We start from the raw sequence: 18,092 nt of genomic DNA on the forward strand, positions 1-18,092 counted from the left end.
ATGTATATTTCATATGCACTATGTTTTGTCAGTTACTCCAGCTGTTATGCTTGATAACAAACACTACATTGGATAACATTTACATAGCACACTACATAAATTTCCCTGTGTCAGCAGTTTGGAGTGGAAGCTGGCACCACTTGACATAACTGCCAAGTTGAGATAGAGGAACCCCCTCAAGCATTTATTGGTAACTCCCAGCCACAAGCAGAGGGCTTCCCCAATTTGCTCATCATCATATTAACACAAGTCGTCACTTTGATGCTGACATACTCAATGGCCTGTTTCCTTTAAACACTACCATCATGTGCCATACTCTTCTGGGTACTGTATGCTGTTTTACAGTCTGGGCAAGACTTAACTTCAAACTCTCTTTCAAAAGAATTGCTTTTTATTCAAACAGATATCTGAATATAAAGCCTTACATGCATGCAGTTTATAGTATGGTACTAGTCAGTTAGTTCTCAAAGTTTTTGTAAATCACTGTGTGTAGAAACTAGTTAAGAAAAACGTATCAGTGATGAAGCATTGAGAGCTGTATAGAAACCTGTGTTGGAACAGGGCAAATTGATATCTGATAACAGCCCATCCTATCTACATCCAATTACAAGATAATATCACTCAGTTTTTTAACTAATTTAAATTTGGATTAAAAAATCTAGAGTTAATTTAATGTTTGCACAGAAAGATTTGAACAACACATGAAGAACCAATGAAGAGATGCATTGTCAACCAGACTGTCCTAAAGTTGATTGGGTTTTAACAATGTGAATAAGGTAGCTCTAAATGGTAACAATGTGAATAAGGTAGCTCTAAATGGTAACAATGTGAATAAGGTAGCTCTAAACGGTAACAATGTGAATAAGGTAGCTCTAAACGGTAACAATGTGAATAAAGGTAACAATGTGAATAAGGTAGCTCTAAACGGTAATCTGAATAAGGTGGCTCTAAATGGTAACAATGTGAATAAGGGTAACAATGTGAATAAGGTAGCTCTAAATGGCAACAATGTGAATAAGGTAGCTCTAAACGGTAACAATGTGAATAAAGGTAACAATGTGAATAAGGTAGCTCTAAACGGTAATCTGAATAAGGTGGCTCTAAATGGTAACAATGTGAATAAGGGTAACAATGTGAATAAGGTAGCTCTAAATGGCAACAATGTGAATAAGGTAGCTCTAAGTGGTAACAATGTGAATACGGTGGCTCTAAATGGTTAATATGTGGATAAGCATTATCTTCTAACTGATTGTAGGTAGGTTGATACTTGTCAGCACGAGACAAAATACGATAAAACTTCAACGATTTCAAAGTCCACAGCCATGCTAAGATTCATCGTCAGACACATCCATGTTTTGTCACATGCAGACAACAAGTAATATCCACAATTTCACAAGCCCATTATCACACCGACCCCTACTGCTGGTTTAAAACGCAATCAAAAAGATAATTTTCAACCTTCTGGCCCTCCACTGTTGCATGATCTTGCAACAATGACATCCTAAACTCAAGGCTTATGTCTGCCATTTACAACTCCACAGTTTTGCATCTGATTTGCCTCTAAATTTTTTAACAGTCCCAGATGTGCAGTGGTGAAAAGTGGGGTGGCATCTGAATGTGACAGAAGTGAGAAATAACACATTTGTCATGATTAATGTGAACAACATTTGATACTTCCCTCAGATGGATGAAGAGGATGAAAGAATGTAGCTGTTGTTGTTTGACTATCACATGATGTTATGTTTCCCTAATTATCCAGTGGCGAGGACATTTAGTGTTCGTCATTGGGCAAGTTGCTGATACTGAGTTACTGACAGAACTTGAAACAACTTATCATCTATCTTTCTGTCTGTTAGGGAGGTGGTGGCGTAGACTAGTGGTTACAATGTTTGCTTGTCATGCCAGAGACCCAGGTTCGATTCCCCACAGGGTAGAATATGTGAAGCCCAATTCTGGTGTCTAGCTTTATGATACTGGAATACTGCTTAAAGCTCACTCACTCACTCACTCACTCACTCACTCACTCACTCACTCACTCACTCACTCACTCACTCACTCACTCACTCACTCACTCACTCACTCACTCACTCACTCACTCACTCACTATCTGTGTTGTTAAGAACCACCATGCCCAGTAGATCATGACAATTTCACCAACAAAAGTTTGTCTGCTGGCCAGCTACATTCCTTCTCTGAACCCAGACTTCTCCCACATTCAGCATGCACATTAACCAATGACCTACCCACAACCGCTGCAGATGAAAACACATGCTGCACAAAATAATATGAAAATAAAATATAGCCTTTGTTTATTATTTTTACATATTTATATTGCTCAAGTAAAAAGCAGAGCACAAAGAATAAAAAATGTGACAACCAGAAATAATCTTCAACCCAGGAGGCTAACATTCCATCCAGTTTACTTGATTAATTCATTCTCAACAGGGATTCATTTTAATCTATTTGTCTCCCATAACCTTAAGTCTCTACAAAAATTTTATTTCCCAGAAGAATGTGAACTTGACAAACTTATTCACCAAATTACAATATTAGACCATCACATGCTCATAAAATTAAGCCATAAAGTTTGATGAAACAGTTTTATTATTTGAATTAGTCAACTTTGTATCACATAATTCTGTGTCTGAATTGATGAAATTTACATTAGACCCCATTCAGTTGTTGGGGGTACAGAATTGTCTACAGACAGGTTATAGAAAATAACAAAAAAATGGATTTTTTATCATCTGAAAATTTTATTTGGATTCATGATAATGTAAATTAATCTTGATCCAGTTTGTCTGAAGTTTCATGAATTGGGTTGTCTGCAGTGATTTGTTTGGGGACTAACACAGGCATGACATACATATCCATTGCACTGAGAAGGAAAGCAAAAAATACCAAGGTGGTTTCAGTCACAGACAAATCCCACAGACAAACAATTTTAACGGATGATTTCTTTCTGATATTTCTATGGTCAAGATGGTTGGTGGATCAATAAACGATGATCTCCAAAGGTTTGGGTCACACAAAAATTGCACTATATCTAATATAAGGTAAGTAATAATATTAATTATGGTTTTTAACGAGATAAGGCCCAAATATAGTATGGTGCACTTCATTTTTTTATAATTAGATTCTTATATATGTCAGGCATGCTAAACAAAATTATAAAAATCCACTGAGAATATATTGACAATCTATGTTGGACATCATTCATATAGCTGACCATGAACCACTGTTATGAGATAAATATCATGCGACGGACAATTTCCAGATGTTATCAAGTATTTGAAGCACAGGCATTCATTTGGTGCCATTGGCACCAGAGCCTGGTCAGTTTATTGCATCATCCCCCAATTTTGTTTTTTAAAATGTTTTTGTATCAAACTGTAATGGGATCCAATCTCGCCCTATTGAGTTTCCTTACCTGATGTCAAAATGCCCTGAACAACTGAATAATATTTTTTTGGACATCTTGCAAATTATTACAAAAACCTTAATTAGCCTTTTCAAATTGTGTACCAGAATTTATGTAGGGAGAAATTACTTGCTTTTACAAAATAGTCTCCAATACCTGCAATGCCATATCTTTAAATATGGCTGCAGCGGTAGCCATATTGAAATTCAAAGAACTCTTTAAGCAATTAAAGGTTTCTTTATCTCCTGTGTGTACACCACTCACAATGGCATTTATCTATTTTAGGATTTTACCAACAGAAGACAAAAAGGTCTGTTAAACATATAATAATTACAAGGACGTGATAGGAAAAATTTCAAAACATGTCAAGAATTATCACGATTAAAGGCGATTGTTTAATAATACATACGCCCATTTCCTGCTGCCCTGATAGACAAGGAACAGAAGTTGTTCATGTTTACATAAATCTGCACAGCAATAACAAATAGTCATCAACGCTGCTCTTATCCAAGTCCACATATTGACAAAACAGAGGTTTTAAAACCAGGAATAGCGAGCAATCTTCCTCTATGTGTTGAAACCTCCAATGTGTGGGCCTATACCTCTCATATTAACAGAAACAGCGAATAACACAGGTGCCGACAGTGATTCAGATCACAGGAAGATTGGCTTCAACTTCATGACAGAAATATTTCACCTACAGCCACTTAAACTGTTGTGAAGCTCACCTGATACAACAGAGTGTAATATACTGGACAAAAATAGTTAGGGATATATGTCAATTTTGAAATTATGAAACAAAGACGTATATATTCATTGACATACTTACAAAATATCAATAATAAAAATACTGATATCTCTAACTTATTTTGTCCATTTTAGATGGAAAAGGAAATTCATTTTTAACATGTTGTTTAACATCAAACCAAAGCAATATTTTACTGGTATGCAAATAGCCAAGTCTGATAAACGATCCTGTGATTCCTACTGTGAACAAGAATTCACATAAACGAAGTATTATGACACACTCTCAATTTCTGAGTCAGATTGATAGTTCCAACAAGTCACAAACACTACAAGAAATACAGGTGGCTTGGATCCAACTTGTATGGTAGGGTAGCCTAGCAGTTAAAGAATTTGCTTGTCAGGTCAAAAGTTCAACAAAACAACAAAAAGTTTCAACAAAAGTATTTCAACACCCCACAGAAGTAAAATGTATGATGCTCATTTCTGGTGTTCCACATCCTAATCCTGAAATAATGCTAAGTGGCATAAACAAAACTCTTCCAGGGTTACAAAGACATCAAACAATTCCAAAAACCTTTCCTTTTTAAGCAAGAAGTAACAAGAGAAACATTTATAATTCTGTAATTGTCTGAAGCATTTCCAGCCCAATTTAATCCTAGCCATAATGGTTTATTATCAAGGAACAGGTGTAATACATGCATCTGCACCATGAGCTCAAATTATAAATGAAATATCAATACCTCAGAGAAATTAACTGCAAAACTTTCAGAATCACAAGATCATTTTGCCACAAGGAGTGAATGAGTATGGTTTTAGGCTGCTTTTAGCACTATTCCAGCAATCCGACGATCGGGAACACCGGGGATGGGCTTCACACGTTGTTCCCATGTGGGAAATAGAATTATTAGCAAACGCTCTAACTACTAGTCCACCCCCATTTTGCTACAGAATTGTGAAAACAGTTTCTCATCTATAATGCTGATTTCCCTGCAACCAGACACTTACACAATATCCAGGAATTCAAACCTCAAATCAAGGCAATTGGAACATCTGCCATAATTAACGTCTAAACATAAACTGGTAATCACCACTGACTGATTGCATGGTGTAATAAACATGTGCTGAAAAATTACTATTGTGCTTACTTCTTAAAGTGAAAAGTGTAAGCAGTGATTATCAAGTGATTACCAATTATTACCTACCAACCTTGACAGATCAACATTAAACATGTAACATGAAAACTTTCTGAGTATTTCTCTTTGTAGTTTTTGTTGTATTTGCTCTAAATATAACAAGTATTCCACCAAAACAGAAATGGTTAGCATCTTTGAACATCACTTCATCAAATGTACTACATAATAATTCAAAATGATCATTAAATTTATGAAATTTTGGTTAAAAATAATCATTGAACAGAATCTGTAACTTTTTTCTCTCTCAGAAGCAAATTATATTAATGAAATTCCATTGCCAGAATGAAAATATCCATGAATGTAATCATTAGTTTTTGCACAGATCTGCTCCAACCTCACACCCAGCTGTAAAAATTTGAGATGCACAGCCATTCCACTTATGTTTTGTTCTGGAGCACTCTTCTGCACCTGTGACATTCATTAAAATCTTTCCATATCTCATTGGATCCGAAAACTCACATTATTACGTAAGCTAACACTTGCTTTCCATATGTTCAACTGAAATTAATCAACGTGAAGAAAGCCAATAGGCACAATATGGATTTCAGAACAAACATTTGGAACGTTTCTCGCTCGCACTTTTGGTAGACGGTGACAAGTTTATAAAAAAAAATTTACTTGTTATCATGCTAAACCAAAACATCAGTTAGGTGGACATCTTCACAACAATGTGTAAAGGTGCACTATTTATTTACACATGTCGTTATTAATACTCTGACACCTCCAACTAGTCACAACACTGCACCTAAGAGCACCAAACAAACCTAAACTGGTAAGGCCACACTTAGATATTCTATGGTTAACAGACTGTTGTGAAGGAATCAAAAAGAACTTACGGTACATCAGCAATATGTCAGCCATGTTATGAGTGAGCGTGGTTTTAGGTCACTTTTAGCAAAATGCCTGCAAATATCATGTTGGGAAAACCAAAAATAGGTTTCACACATTGTGAGAATCCAACCTGGGTCTTTGGTATGACATGTTAGTGCTTTAACCACCTAACTCGGAACATAAGTGCGTAAGGTAACTTTTACACCACTTTTAGCAATATTCCATCAATATCACTGCCGGGGACACCTGAAAAGGACTTCATACACTGTGCCCATGTGGGGAATTGAACCCAGGTCTTTGGTGTGATGAACGAATGGTTTAACCATTGAGCTACCCTACCCTCCTCATTAATCAACTGTAATATAAAAATAACTCATCAGTATGAAAGAACATTTAGAATAGACAAAATACAATATAAATTCCAGACTTCAGATCCCTATTAATCAGTAGTAATCCACCCTACTTGGGACCATGAAGACTTACGGCAAGTCTGTTATCTTTGGGGACCCCTGCAGGATCTATGCCATTCGTCTAGCTGCTTAAGATTGTTTGCCAGCTATGCTGAAAAATTCAACTCAACAAATATGCCAAAACGAAACAGTGGTAGATATGGACAAAATTTAATGACATGACCTTCTGATAGCCTCTCAGGTGATAACAACATTACACCCTTCAACCCCCAATGAGGGCACAGTCTACCTGATTAACAGGGTCATAGGGTCGAGTCTGAAACAAAAGTAATCTGCTGAATCTCAATATTTCTTTCTGTGGCATGCAGGAGCTGGGTTTGTAATATCAGAGCCATTGAGTTGAATAAGAAAACCTAAATGCTAACACTGTTAAAAGTGGAGAATATTTAGTGCTTCTATATAGCATGAGTCTCTTAGTGGCAGTATTTATGTACCTTGATAGCAGATTTCGGCATTACAACCCCTGTGTTTCTGAATAACTGTACTTTGTGTTCTTTAAATGTACTTTATGTAAGGAAGTCACAACCCCTGTGTTTCTGAATAACTTGGAGTAACTGTACTTTGTGTTCTTTAAATGTACTTCATGTAAGGAAGTCACAACCCCTGTGTTTCTGAATAACTTGGAGTAACTGTACTTTGTGTTCTTTAAATGTACTTCATGTAAGGAAGTCACAACCCCTGTGTTTCTGAATAACTTGGAGTAACTGTACTTTGTGTTCTTTAAATGTACTTCATGTAAGGAAGTCACAACCCCTGTGTTTCTGAATAACTTGGAGTAACTGTACTTTGTGTTCTTTAAATGTACTTCATGTAAGGAAGTCACAACCCCTGTGTTTCTGAATAACTTGGAGTAACTGTACTTTGTGTTCTTTAAATGTACTTCATGTAAGGAAGTCACAACCCCTGTGTTTCTGAATAACTTGGAGTAACTGTACTTTGTGTTCTTTAAATGTACTTCATGTAAGGAAGTCACAACCCCTGTGTTTCTGAATAACTTGGAGTAACTGTACTTTGTGTTCTTTAAATGTACTTTATGTAAGGAAGTCACAACCCCTGTGTTTCTGAATAACTGTACTTTGTGTTCTTTAAATGTACTTCATGTAAGGAAGTCACAACCCCTGTGTTTCTGAATAACTTGGAGTAACTGTACTTTGTGTTCTTTAAATATACTTTATGTAAGGAAGTCACAACCCCTGTGTTTCTGAATAACTTGGAGTAACTGTACTTTGTGTTCTTTAAATGTACTTTATGTAAGGAAGTCAATGACCTGAAAACAACATACTCTGCCTTTAATCATTATTCGAACAGATTTATTTGGCAATTGGTTAATAATAGATTGTCCATATCATGTGAAATCATAAGTCTTTAGTTCATACACACATTATGTTGGTTTTTTTTAATTCATCAAAGATCAAGAAGTTGGACAAATACAACTAAATCCTAACTATAAATATTTTAGTCTTCTGGCTGTGGGTTTTGGCAAATCTCTAAACCAAAATATATAAATATGTTGAGTAAGACCATTATTAACAAATATAAATATGAAAACTGCCTTCCAAATACATGTATGAACGTGCACAAAAATTGTCACATGCATGGTCTTTACTCTCTGTGTGTGGTTACTTGATAGTGAGCACTTACATACCGGCCATAAGGGTCACTGTTATGATGAAACTAGTTTAAAAACTGCCATCATAGATATGGCTAATTTTCAAACACCTTTTTGTAAGTGTATGCATTGTATCTGAGGTTCTGTTCTCATATCAAAATTTTTTAGTCCAATTTCATTCACAAGAAATAATGGCAAAACACTAAAAACAATACAACGAAAAAGCTATTCAATCGCAATATTTATTATTTAATGACATAACATATAGCCATAGCCACATGAAATATTACGGGACTGCTTCTGTAAACAACTATGTCTTACAAACATTTACAAAGATATAATGAATTCAACTTTGTATGGGTAAACCTTTCTTAAGATATGTTAATGACACAAAATATATTGTGCATGGCATACAGAGATTCTAATGAAAACCTGCTTCACTGATCACAAAGAACTAGTGAAGACACATTTAGAAAAAAATATATTTGTGAAACATGCAAACAGGATAAACAAAAAATTCAAAATATATTCTTTCCAACATTTATTCAGCAGACCCTTAATGCATGTAAATGGGGTGGCCGTTAAAGGATATATATTCAGTGGAATATGTCACATATACATTACTGGTGATGTGTAATCACAACAACAGAAGTACAAAAAATTCAATCCTTCATCATAGTTTTTGTCTTCAACCACGACATACTCCAAACATTCATGAAAGAAATCAGGAGTAGAGAGTAGATAAATCACGAGTTTTAAAAGAAATGAGATGAGTTTTACACAAGTAGTAGTGATTTAGCAGCCTCATCTAGAGAGGAGGCACAAAAGATGTGCTTACCATACTCTGATACAGTCTATGGTTGTACACCATGACTGCTGATACAACAACTGATCCTGCCTACCCCCAAGTATTTTTTAAGTGATCCTGCACACTTCAATGTCTTGGGTGAAGTAACAGAGAGCCACACACCCTTCACAGATAAGGGAAGCCAAGGATATATTTGTTGTGTTATAGTAGTCAGACATCAATAGAGAATGGGTTTGGTTTAATCTTAGTCTGAACAGAATTATGTTCTAACCACAGTGTGACAGCTTAATGTGGATGGAAGGGGAGCCCAAGTTATGATGGGTATCACTAAGGAAAAGCTGAAAAGCACAGGTATGATTCTGACGAAACATAACAAGAGCGGTGTCTGATTACTGTTTCTTAAATGTCCAAAAACAATGATGGTCTTCAGGTCTTCAGCAATAGGGATCAATATTCAATAAATCCTCTGTGATGCCAATTCAAACAACTTATTACTGTACTGTCCTAAAATATCTACTGTTGGTTTCATGAACATTATTTCCACTTCAAACAGAAAGTACAAAGAATATTCATAAATTAATATGTAACTTGCATGCATTTAGGTTGAACAAAATATTTCTGGTTTGAAAATGCAAATATGAAATGCAAATATTTTGTTACATTACGAAATAATGAGGCATACTATATCACCTTGTTCCAGACAGTGCTTCTTTCTGCTGGCATGTAGCAACAGAGAATGAAAGGGTTAGTTTATAAAAGTGGCACGCAATGTTTTTATGGCAGTACAAGTTGTCTCCCTTGCTGTGTACATATCATGTCCAAAAGATTGAACAATCTCAACATTTTCTATGTATATATTTTAATAACTCCTCATATGATTGATATGATGTTGAAGTATTAATGGTGAAATATCACTTATTTTGAATTAAGTTCCTCACTTGTTCACATATCTTTAATATTCAAACTGTAATAACAAAGGACAGTTCTCTCCCTTGACAATCTGTCAGGCCTTTCTGATCATGATGTTCAAAAAGGACTAAAAACTACACCTCTCCTTTTATTTCTCACCTCCAAGTATAATTCACCAGCCAGTTTAATTATTTCATAATGTTCATTGTTTCAGCTCTCTTGATCTATTCCAAATATGTAGTAAAATTCAAAGGGTGTCTGTTACTGTGTTAAAGAAGAGGCCCTGAAGAAAACATCAGCTATTTATTGGTTATACTTGGTGGAACTTCTTAAGTTCACCTCTATTTCAATGACTTCCACTCATCCAGACTGTCTTACAGTGACAAAGGAGTGAGTGAGTGAGTGAGTGAGTGAGTGAGTGAGTCAGTCAGTGAGTCAGTGAGTGAGTGAGTGAGTGAGTGAGTGAGTGAGTGAGTGAGTGAGTGAGTTTAGTTTTACACCACACTCAGCAATATCCTATCTATATGGCTGCAATCTGTGAGCAACTGAGTCTGGACCAGAAAAATCCAGTAATCAACAGTATGAGCAATTGGGAACCAATGACGTGTGAACTAAGTCAGCGAGACTGACCATCTGATCCCATTAGTCACCTCTTACAACAAGCATGGGTTACTAAAGATCAATTCTAACCCTCATCCTCATGAGTTCACAGACTTAAACAAATAAATGAACTTATATATAGTCGCCTTTTGTGGCAAGCATGGGTTGCTGAAGACCTACTCTACCCCAGATCAATTCTACTACAGAAACAAAGGACTCATCAAGAAACTCTGTGTCCCCAATGCAGTGGTGTGGAATTACTATGTCCGACTCGTCCGACTCGGGAAAAAATTGACACTGACAAGTCAGTTTTTACAAGTTAGTCGTCCGCGGACAAGTAAATACCGAATCTCATTCATTCGTTCCATTAAAATACAGTGTGCCAAAAATTAATGTCCTAGATCAAATTCATTCATCAGTCCCCTCCCGCACTCGTTCTGACGGTCACGAATATTAGTGTTGTAATAAATTGTGAATGTCAACTCTTCTCTGGTTGGCTGGATTTCATAACTTCCTGGGAATTCCTTGGTAGAGAACCAGTCAAATCAATTGTTACTATAAGGCACAGTCGCGTTGACAAAATCGTGGAAGTGATCCCTCGGCTATTTCTGAGAATTCGATACGATGCAGCATTACGATTGGCTGAAAGTTATATCCCTGATTAATATTCATGAGCTCATTCGCGAACATTTGTCAAACTTCCGCTGTCAGGGAAGCGAATGTTGTATGAAAAATGGACAAGTTTGTAATACGATCAACACCTGGTCACAGAGAACAAACCCTGAGTCGATCAAGTGAGGAAGCTGGCTCTAGTAAAAGAAAATCTAAATCAGAACGCGACCGTGATTATGATAAAAAAAGAGTTAGAAAATTTCAGTCAGGTTGGCTGCACGAATTCACGTGGCTCAAAACAGATGACGATGACAATGTATATTTTTGCGAAATTTGTCGTCTGTACCCTCAACTTGCAGACACTACCTCTGGACTGTATGTTGGAAAATCAGTTGACAGAAAGGACACGTTAACGGCCCATCAGATGTCTGCCAGACATATTTCGTGCTTGTCAAAATTTGAAGGCCAGCAGAAGAAAAACACGACTGACGGCGCGCTGTCGAAAGCCTTTTCAAAAGTCGAAGAAAAGGAAGTTGAGCGATATAAAAAGCTTTTTAACACAGCATTTGCGGTTGTAAAACACGGACGCCCATATACCGATTATCCGTTTTTATGCCAAATTCAGAAGAAAAACGGACTTGAGCTGGGAAATGACCACATCGGGAGGGATGCTTGTGTAGATTTTCAGAATGCTATTTCTGCTGTTTTAATGAAAGAAACTGAAAACCACATGCAGAGTGTGAGATTTGTTTCAATTATGAGTGATTCCAGTACAGACTCTTCTGTTATTGACCAGGAGGGTATATTACTGCGTTATGTGCATCCAGTCAGTCATGAACCAGTTACTGCAGTGGCAAGTATTGAGAAGCTGGAAAATGCCAGAGCTGAAGGTGTTGTACAGGCAATTAAAACAGGTGTACAGAAATGTGGCTTTGATCTTGAAAATACTCAGAATAACTCTCCCAAATTAATCTGTGTGAATTTAGATGGAGCAGCAGTTAATATGGGGGCCAAGAACGGTGTTGCTAAACAGCTGAGTGACTTAGTGGACAATAAAGTTATTATAACTCATTGTGTTGCACACAAACTGGAACTTGGTGTGTTGGATGGCATAAAACACATGGATTATGTAAAGAAATTTGAAGACACAATCAAGAGAATTTGCAAATTTTATTCTTATTCTCCAAAAAGGCGACAAGAACTTCAGAAACTGGCATGTTTTTTTCAAGAAAATTTGATCATGTACACCGAGATCAAGGCTATCAGGTGGGTCTCTTCAAAACTACGAGCGCTGAAAGCAGTTTGTGCAGATCTACATGTCACTGTCTCTCATATGGAACAAGTGCTGTCCACATCCAACAAGGCAGATGAATTAGGCCAGGCACGGGCCATACTCAATGAATTGAAGCAAGTGAAATTTGTCAAGTACATTCACCTCATGACTGATGTTCTGTCTGTCATTACAAAAACCTCTGAACTGTTTCAGACCAAAGATCTTCTTCTCTTTGAGGTTAAAGAAGCCATTGATACCCTGTACATGAAGCTACTTGCTATGTCAAAAGAACCAGGAGAAAATTTGTCCAAGTTCTACAGTGTTTTTGACAAGGAATCTGCCCTGTTTGATGGGAAGCTAAAACTCACTGGCCATCTCCCTGTCTTTGGAGAGGACAAAGATGTTCATGATCTACTTGAAAAAGTTGCCACATACATTCTGAACAGGTTTTCAGATTTGGGAAGACCCCCTGTCTCCAACTTTCAAGTGTTTGACTTCAGGACCTGGCCATTCAGTCTTCAGGACTTGAGCACTTATGGGTGCAAGGAAATTGGAACTCTCTGTGATGAATACAGTGACATCTTGACAGACGAAGAAAGATCCAGCATTCCCTCCGAATGGCAAACCTTGAAAGTACAAGTCTCAATGCAAAGGAAATCACACCCCCTGGCAGTCTACACTTCCATTCTGCAAAGACAGGAAGAGAGTGTTAAACACATTCTGGTCCTGTTAAACATGTTGGTAACTGTTTCACCTTCGACAGCTGCATGTGAACGCTTGTTCTCCAATATGAATTTTGTGAAGAATTCGTTCAGAACACGCCTTACCCAACAAAACCTTCAGAACCAAATGCGTATCATTGTTAGTGATACACAACTTGAGGACTTTGATCCACTTCAAGCTGTTGAATTTTGGTTGCAATCTGGACATAGACACATAACTCACAGAAAGCGTCAGAGGGCTGCTACTGTAGTTCCTACCCAAGCCAGTACAGCAAGCTGTTCTGATGTGACAGATCAGGAATCTATCCAGCCTTTTGTAGATGCCATTGTTAACACACTGGGTGGGGAAGACATTGCCAGGCAGAAGCTAAAAGACATGGCCAGTGATTCAGCTAAACAATGCCTTATTATGTGAAACCTTGTTAGACAGAAGCTGAAAATCATGGCAAGTCATTCAGTTAAACATTGCCTGATGATGTGAAGTTACCATAGAGACACTTTGCTAGACAGAAGCTGGAAAATAAAGAAATGATTCAGCTAAGTAGTGCCTTATTACAAATATGTGATATTCAGTTTAGCATTGAGTTACATTGATAGACAGAAGTTGGAAGACAGCAAGTGATGTAGCTTATTGTGTGACTTAAATACTTTTTGATCCAGCCTATTGTGTGACTTAAATACTTTGTGACATTGCAAGACAGAAGGTAGAAGATACATCTGTGCTGGCTGCTTCCATTAGGTGAATGGAAGTTCCTAATTTCAAAGAATTCAGAGATTTAGTGACTGTGTTGCAAACAAATTCATTAAAATAAAGAACTTGTGCAAAGTAAACGTGTTTGATGACCTTCAACAATGTATGCCATAGTATAGTCAAGGTAATGTTGATTTAATTGTAGTTTTAACTGTCATAATTCGGACAAGTAGAGTTTAGCTGCGGACAAGTGGATTTTGGCACTTTACTTGTCCGTGGACAAGTGAATGAAAACTGTATTTCCACACCCCTGCCCAATGTATAACAGTGGCGACATTCTCCCCTGATGCTGGTGTCTCATTGTATCATCAATCAAAATGTGGTGTCTAACAATGGGACCAATCAACTACACTGACCTTCATCAATTTGCAATCATTGCAATTTAATATTAACCAATCTCAGCACCTTTCAAGAAGCCCAATACTAGGAGATGCCAACAGTATCAAGCACAGAAGCAATGTCATTATAGCTGACAAACAAGGATGAGTGAGTGAGTTTAGTCTGCAGGAGACACCAGAAATGAGCTTCATGGGCTGTAGCCCTTTGAGGAATCGAACCATGATCTTCTTCAACGAGACGTGTGGATGTTTTAACAGCTAGGTATTCCACTGCCACAACAAACTGAACACAACGGAAATATATTTGTGACAAAACAGTACAATGTGATAAAGATGTTGTTGTCTAAGGCCACAGCAAATTCCTGCTACATGTTTAGTAGCCAGTAAATAATCAAATCTGGACAAGAAAACCCAGACATTCATATGATGAACAACTACTGCCACATCAGGCTACTAACTATCAACTAAGTCACCACATCTGATCATGTGATCTCTTTCATCATCTCTTGCAGTCCACATCCATTGCCCCAGATCAGTTCTCACCAAGATTCAACACCAGTGAGTGAGGGAGTATGATTTTATTTCAACAATATTCATGGCAGAGGACACCAGAAAAGGGCTCCATCATCTATGTGGGGAATCAGGCCTTCATCATGATGACTGAACACTTTAATAACAAGGCCACCACCCCACCATCCCCACACACAGGGGAAGAAGGACATGAAGTGTTCACGCTAACACAGAAACCTGTATTTTTCACGCCAAAAAATAATAAAAACATGCAAAAATATTTTGTGTGTGTGGTTTGGACGCATAAATTCTGATCTACTTAAAAGGTAATTTATACACACACACACACATACATACATGAAATCATGAAATGATTCAGGACTTAAAGCAAATTTTATGCTCAGATCTGGACTATATATTTGTAATTTTATTTCTGCACACACTTTTACAAAACCTCCCGCTAACACTGCATGAAGGCCAGTGACAGTTGCTCTTAATAGTTCTCTCAAAATAATCAATTCAGTTGCGGCTGAAGTCAAACAGGTCCAAAAGATAAAACAATTGCAAGTTCAACATGTTTAATACTTGTTAACATCCAATTTGATGACTGTAGTGTATACATTATGTTCTTGTAGCCCTTATACACTGTACTAGAATGAACATGGAACAGGAGAAACAACATTTAGTAACATCATTATTTTCATGTAAAGTGAGTGAGTTTAATTTTACGCCGCACTCAGCTATATTCCACCTATATGGCAGTGGTCTGATAACAATCCAGCCTGGACCAGACAATCCAGTGATCAACAGCATGAGCATCAACATGTGCCACTGGGTTTTTCATGTAGACAGTCAATATGACCAGTAGATGTATCAGCCACTAGCCATCAAACAGTTTTACACAACATCCTCATACATCAAGGTTGTTTCTCAAGAGTCCATCAAATTGTGGTTCAAAACATTTAAACATATCAGTGACCCGAGTGATCCTTTTTCTGATAAAAAAAATTGAAATTGTAAAATACTGATTCTACCAGAGAATGATCCAATATGATCGGTAAATCTTCCTCAACATTCATTTGTGAAAAAAGTGTAAAAAAGTGTTGTGGTCATGGAAGAATGAAGACAAACCTATTGTGGGTGTTTCATTTTCGGACCTGTTTATATTTTGGACAAAGTAACAACATATACCACACCATAGACTTTACTCCAATCACATCACTTGAAATCACAAAGTAACAACCTTGTTCAAAGGCAAATGCATATAAATACTCTTTTGACATCTTAACAACACTGAACAACTTAACAATGGCGATGACCCTTTATTATTATTATTTTGAACTGAACTTTATTTTCAAATCAGACAGCAGCACATGTGGTTACATATATACTTCCCATCAAATGTTTACACTCACTTCAAGCACTCACTAAATGTTATGTATTTTTTGCAATGATCATGTATTTTCAAATCCCCAAACCTCACAACCATACAGAAAAATCAGTAACACCATGGAATCAATTAAATGCCATTGTAATTCGCATGTTCGATACAATTTCTGACCTTTACTAAGAAGAAAATACCTTGTTTTTGTGGCTTTTTCAACAGCTGTTTCTTTTAATATAAATCTTCTGCGTTTTCAAAAAAAACTACACACAAATTCAGTGATGTTAGCGACATCGTTTCATCATGGATTTGATTCCCAGTGTATTATGTGCATGAATGTATGTACATTGAAAGGTTCCTGTGGTCAAAATACCAGACTGCTTTGCTTTGGGTGGTGGCTTGAAGAGTTACCTCCCTCAAACTTCACCTTCCTGCTTTTGCGAATGGTTCTTGAGAGTGTTCCACAAATGGTACATTCATGGTAAAAACTTCTTCACCCAAAATAATACTACTTACCGAAAGCATCTTCATCCACTTCGCCTGAGTAATACTCTAACACTCTCCGGTACACACTGTAACCTAACTTCTCATACATTGCCACTGCAACCTTGTTTGATACCCTCACAAACAGGTCCACGAAAAAACAATGCTTTCTGCAACCAAGCCAAATTCACATATTCATTTACATCATAAAATTCAGTGTCTGGTCCAGATAAACTCTCAATCATATATGAACAAAAAATGTACAACTGTTAAGATGATGTACATAATATGTTTTGAAAAGAGTTATAAATGTCAAAATGATTTTACTGCATTGCATGTATTCACTTAGAATTAATGAGCTGCTCCCTTATGTTTTAAACTTAGTGTTTTATTGTTAACTTCTGGTGGAATGAATGCTCCCTGTCACATGGCGATGGATAAAGAGTGCTAGTATTGAGCTGATTGTCATAAATATTGTCCAGGAGATCAAACCTTCAGGTATCTTATTTTTGTACATCTTTCTGATCACTAATTCAACCTGTTTAAGGGCCAGTGATGTCAGAATTATGTAAGAATTGGTTTGTAAGGCTTCTTTGAAAGTTATGGACGAGTCCAAATAACGGCATCCAAAGTATGATCATTTAATTATATTTTTGGGCATTTTATTGTCTTTATTATTATGTATGAGAGTTCTTCAGATTATTTTCATGGTATTCGTTAGTTGTTGTGGTTAACACTCATAAACTATATAAAAATTCATGCTGAGACCGGAAAACTCCTGTCCCCACTCATAGTGGACTCGCCTTCCATGAATTTGGTAGTGACAGGTTGTGATCAGTCGTATTTGTTTACATTTTGGTTAAATGGAATCTCTTGCCAATTGCGAGGGAATTTAGGTTCAGTAATGTCAGCGAACACCATCACCAGTGTACAATTAATAGGGATTTTATTTTCTTTGTTTTCAAAATGTTAAGGATGTATTGTCTCAACTGTATTTAGACGCAATACATTATAATAGAAGAGGTCTACGACTTGAGTTGTTTTATCTACACCATAATAAGCATCTCACTTCTGCTGGACTGCAGGTTTAACTATTAACCAAAAATTATCAATCTGCTTCTGATGGAACTTACTTCTCTGAGATTTCTTCCAGTATGTTCATGAGTTTTGCTGCAAGGCCAAGTCTCCGAAACACAGGGGCAACCGTCAGTGCTGTCACATGACCATGCCAAAGGTCACCAGTTCCTTCTGACTTCCCCATGACTGAAAGTGGACACATCGATTAAAGATGGAGATGCTGCTATCACTTATCTATAGGCAAAACCTTTCTAAATCACTGTGTCCATGTGCAATCAACAGCAAAAGCAGAAAGGAATGAAGAGTTCTTGAATCCATGTATCTTCGACATTCTTTGATAATTATACAATTGTG

At 36.9% G+C, this 18,092-nt stretch overlaps 1 protein-coding gene across 1 annotated transcript in view; it reads right to left on the reverse strand.

Annotated features, from left to right (window-relative positions):
- Positions 1 to 18,092, reverse strand: part of LOC137293632 (N-alpha-acetyltransferase 20-like) — a 29,158-nt gene that overhangs the window by 7,797 nt on the left and 3,269 nt on the right. Inside the window, exons 4-5 of the mRNA XM_067824293.1 lie at positions 17,795 to 17,924; positions 16,695 to 16,831 (exon numbers count right to left, since the gene is read on the reverse strand). Coding sequence (XP_067680394.1) covers positions 16,695 to 16,831; positions 17,795 to 17,924 — 267 coding nt within the window. The remainder of the gene's footprint in view (positions 1 to 16,694; positions 16,832 to 17,794; positions 17,925 to 18,092) is intronic.

This window comes from Haliotis asinina, chromosome 8 (assembly GCF_037392515.1).
Source record: "Haliotis asinina isolate JCU_RB_2024 chromosome 8, JCU_Hal_asi_v2, whole genome shotgun sequence".
NCBI lineage: Eukaryota > Metazoa > Mollusca > Gastropoda > Lepetellida > Haliotidae > Haliotis > Haliotis asinina.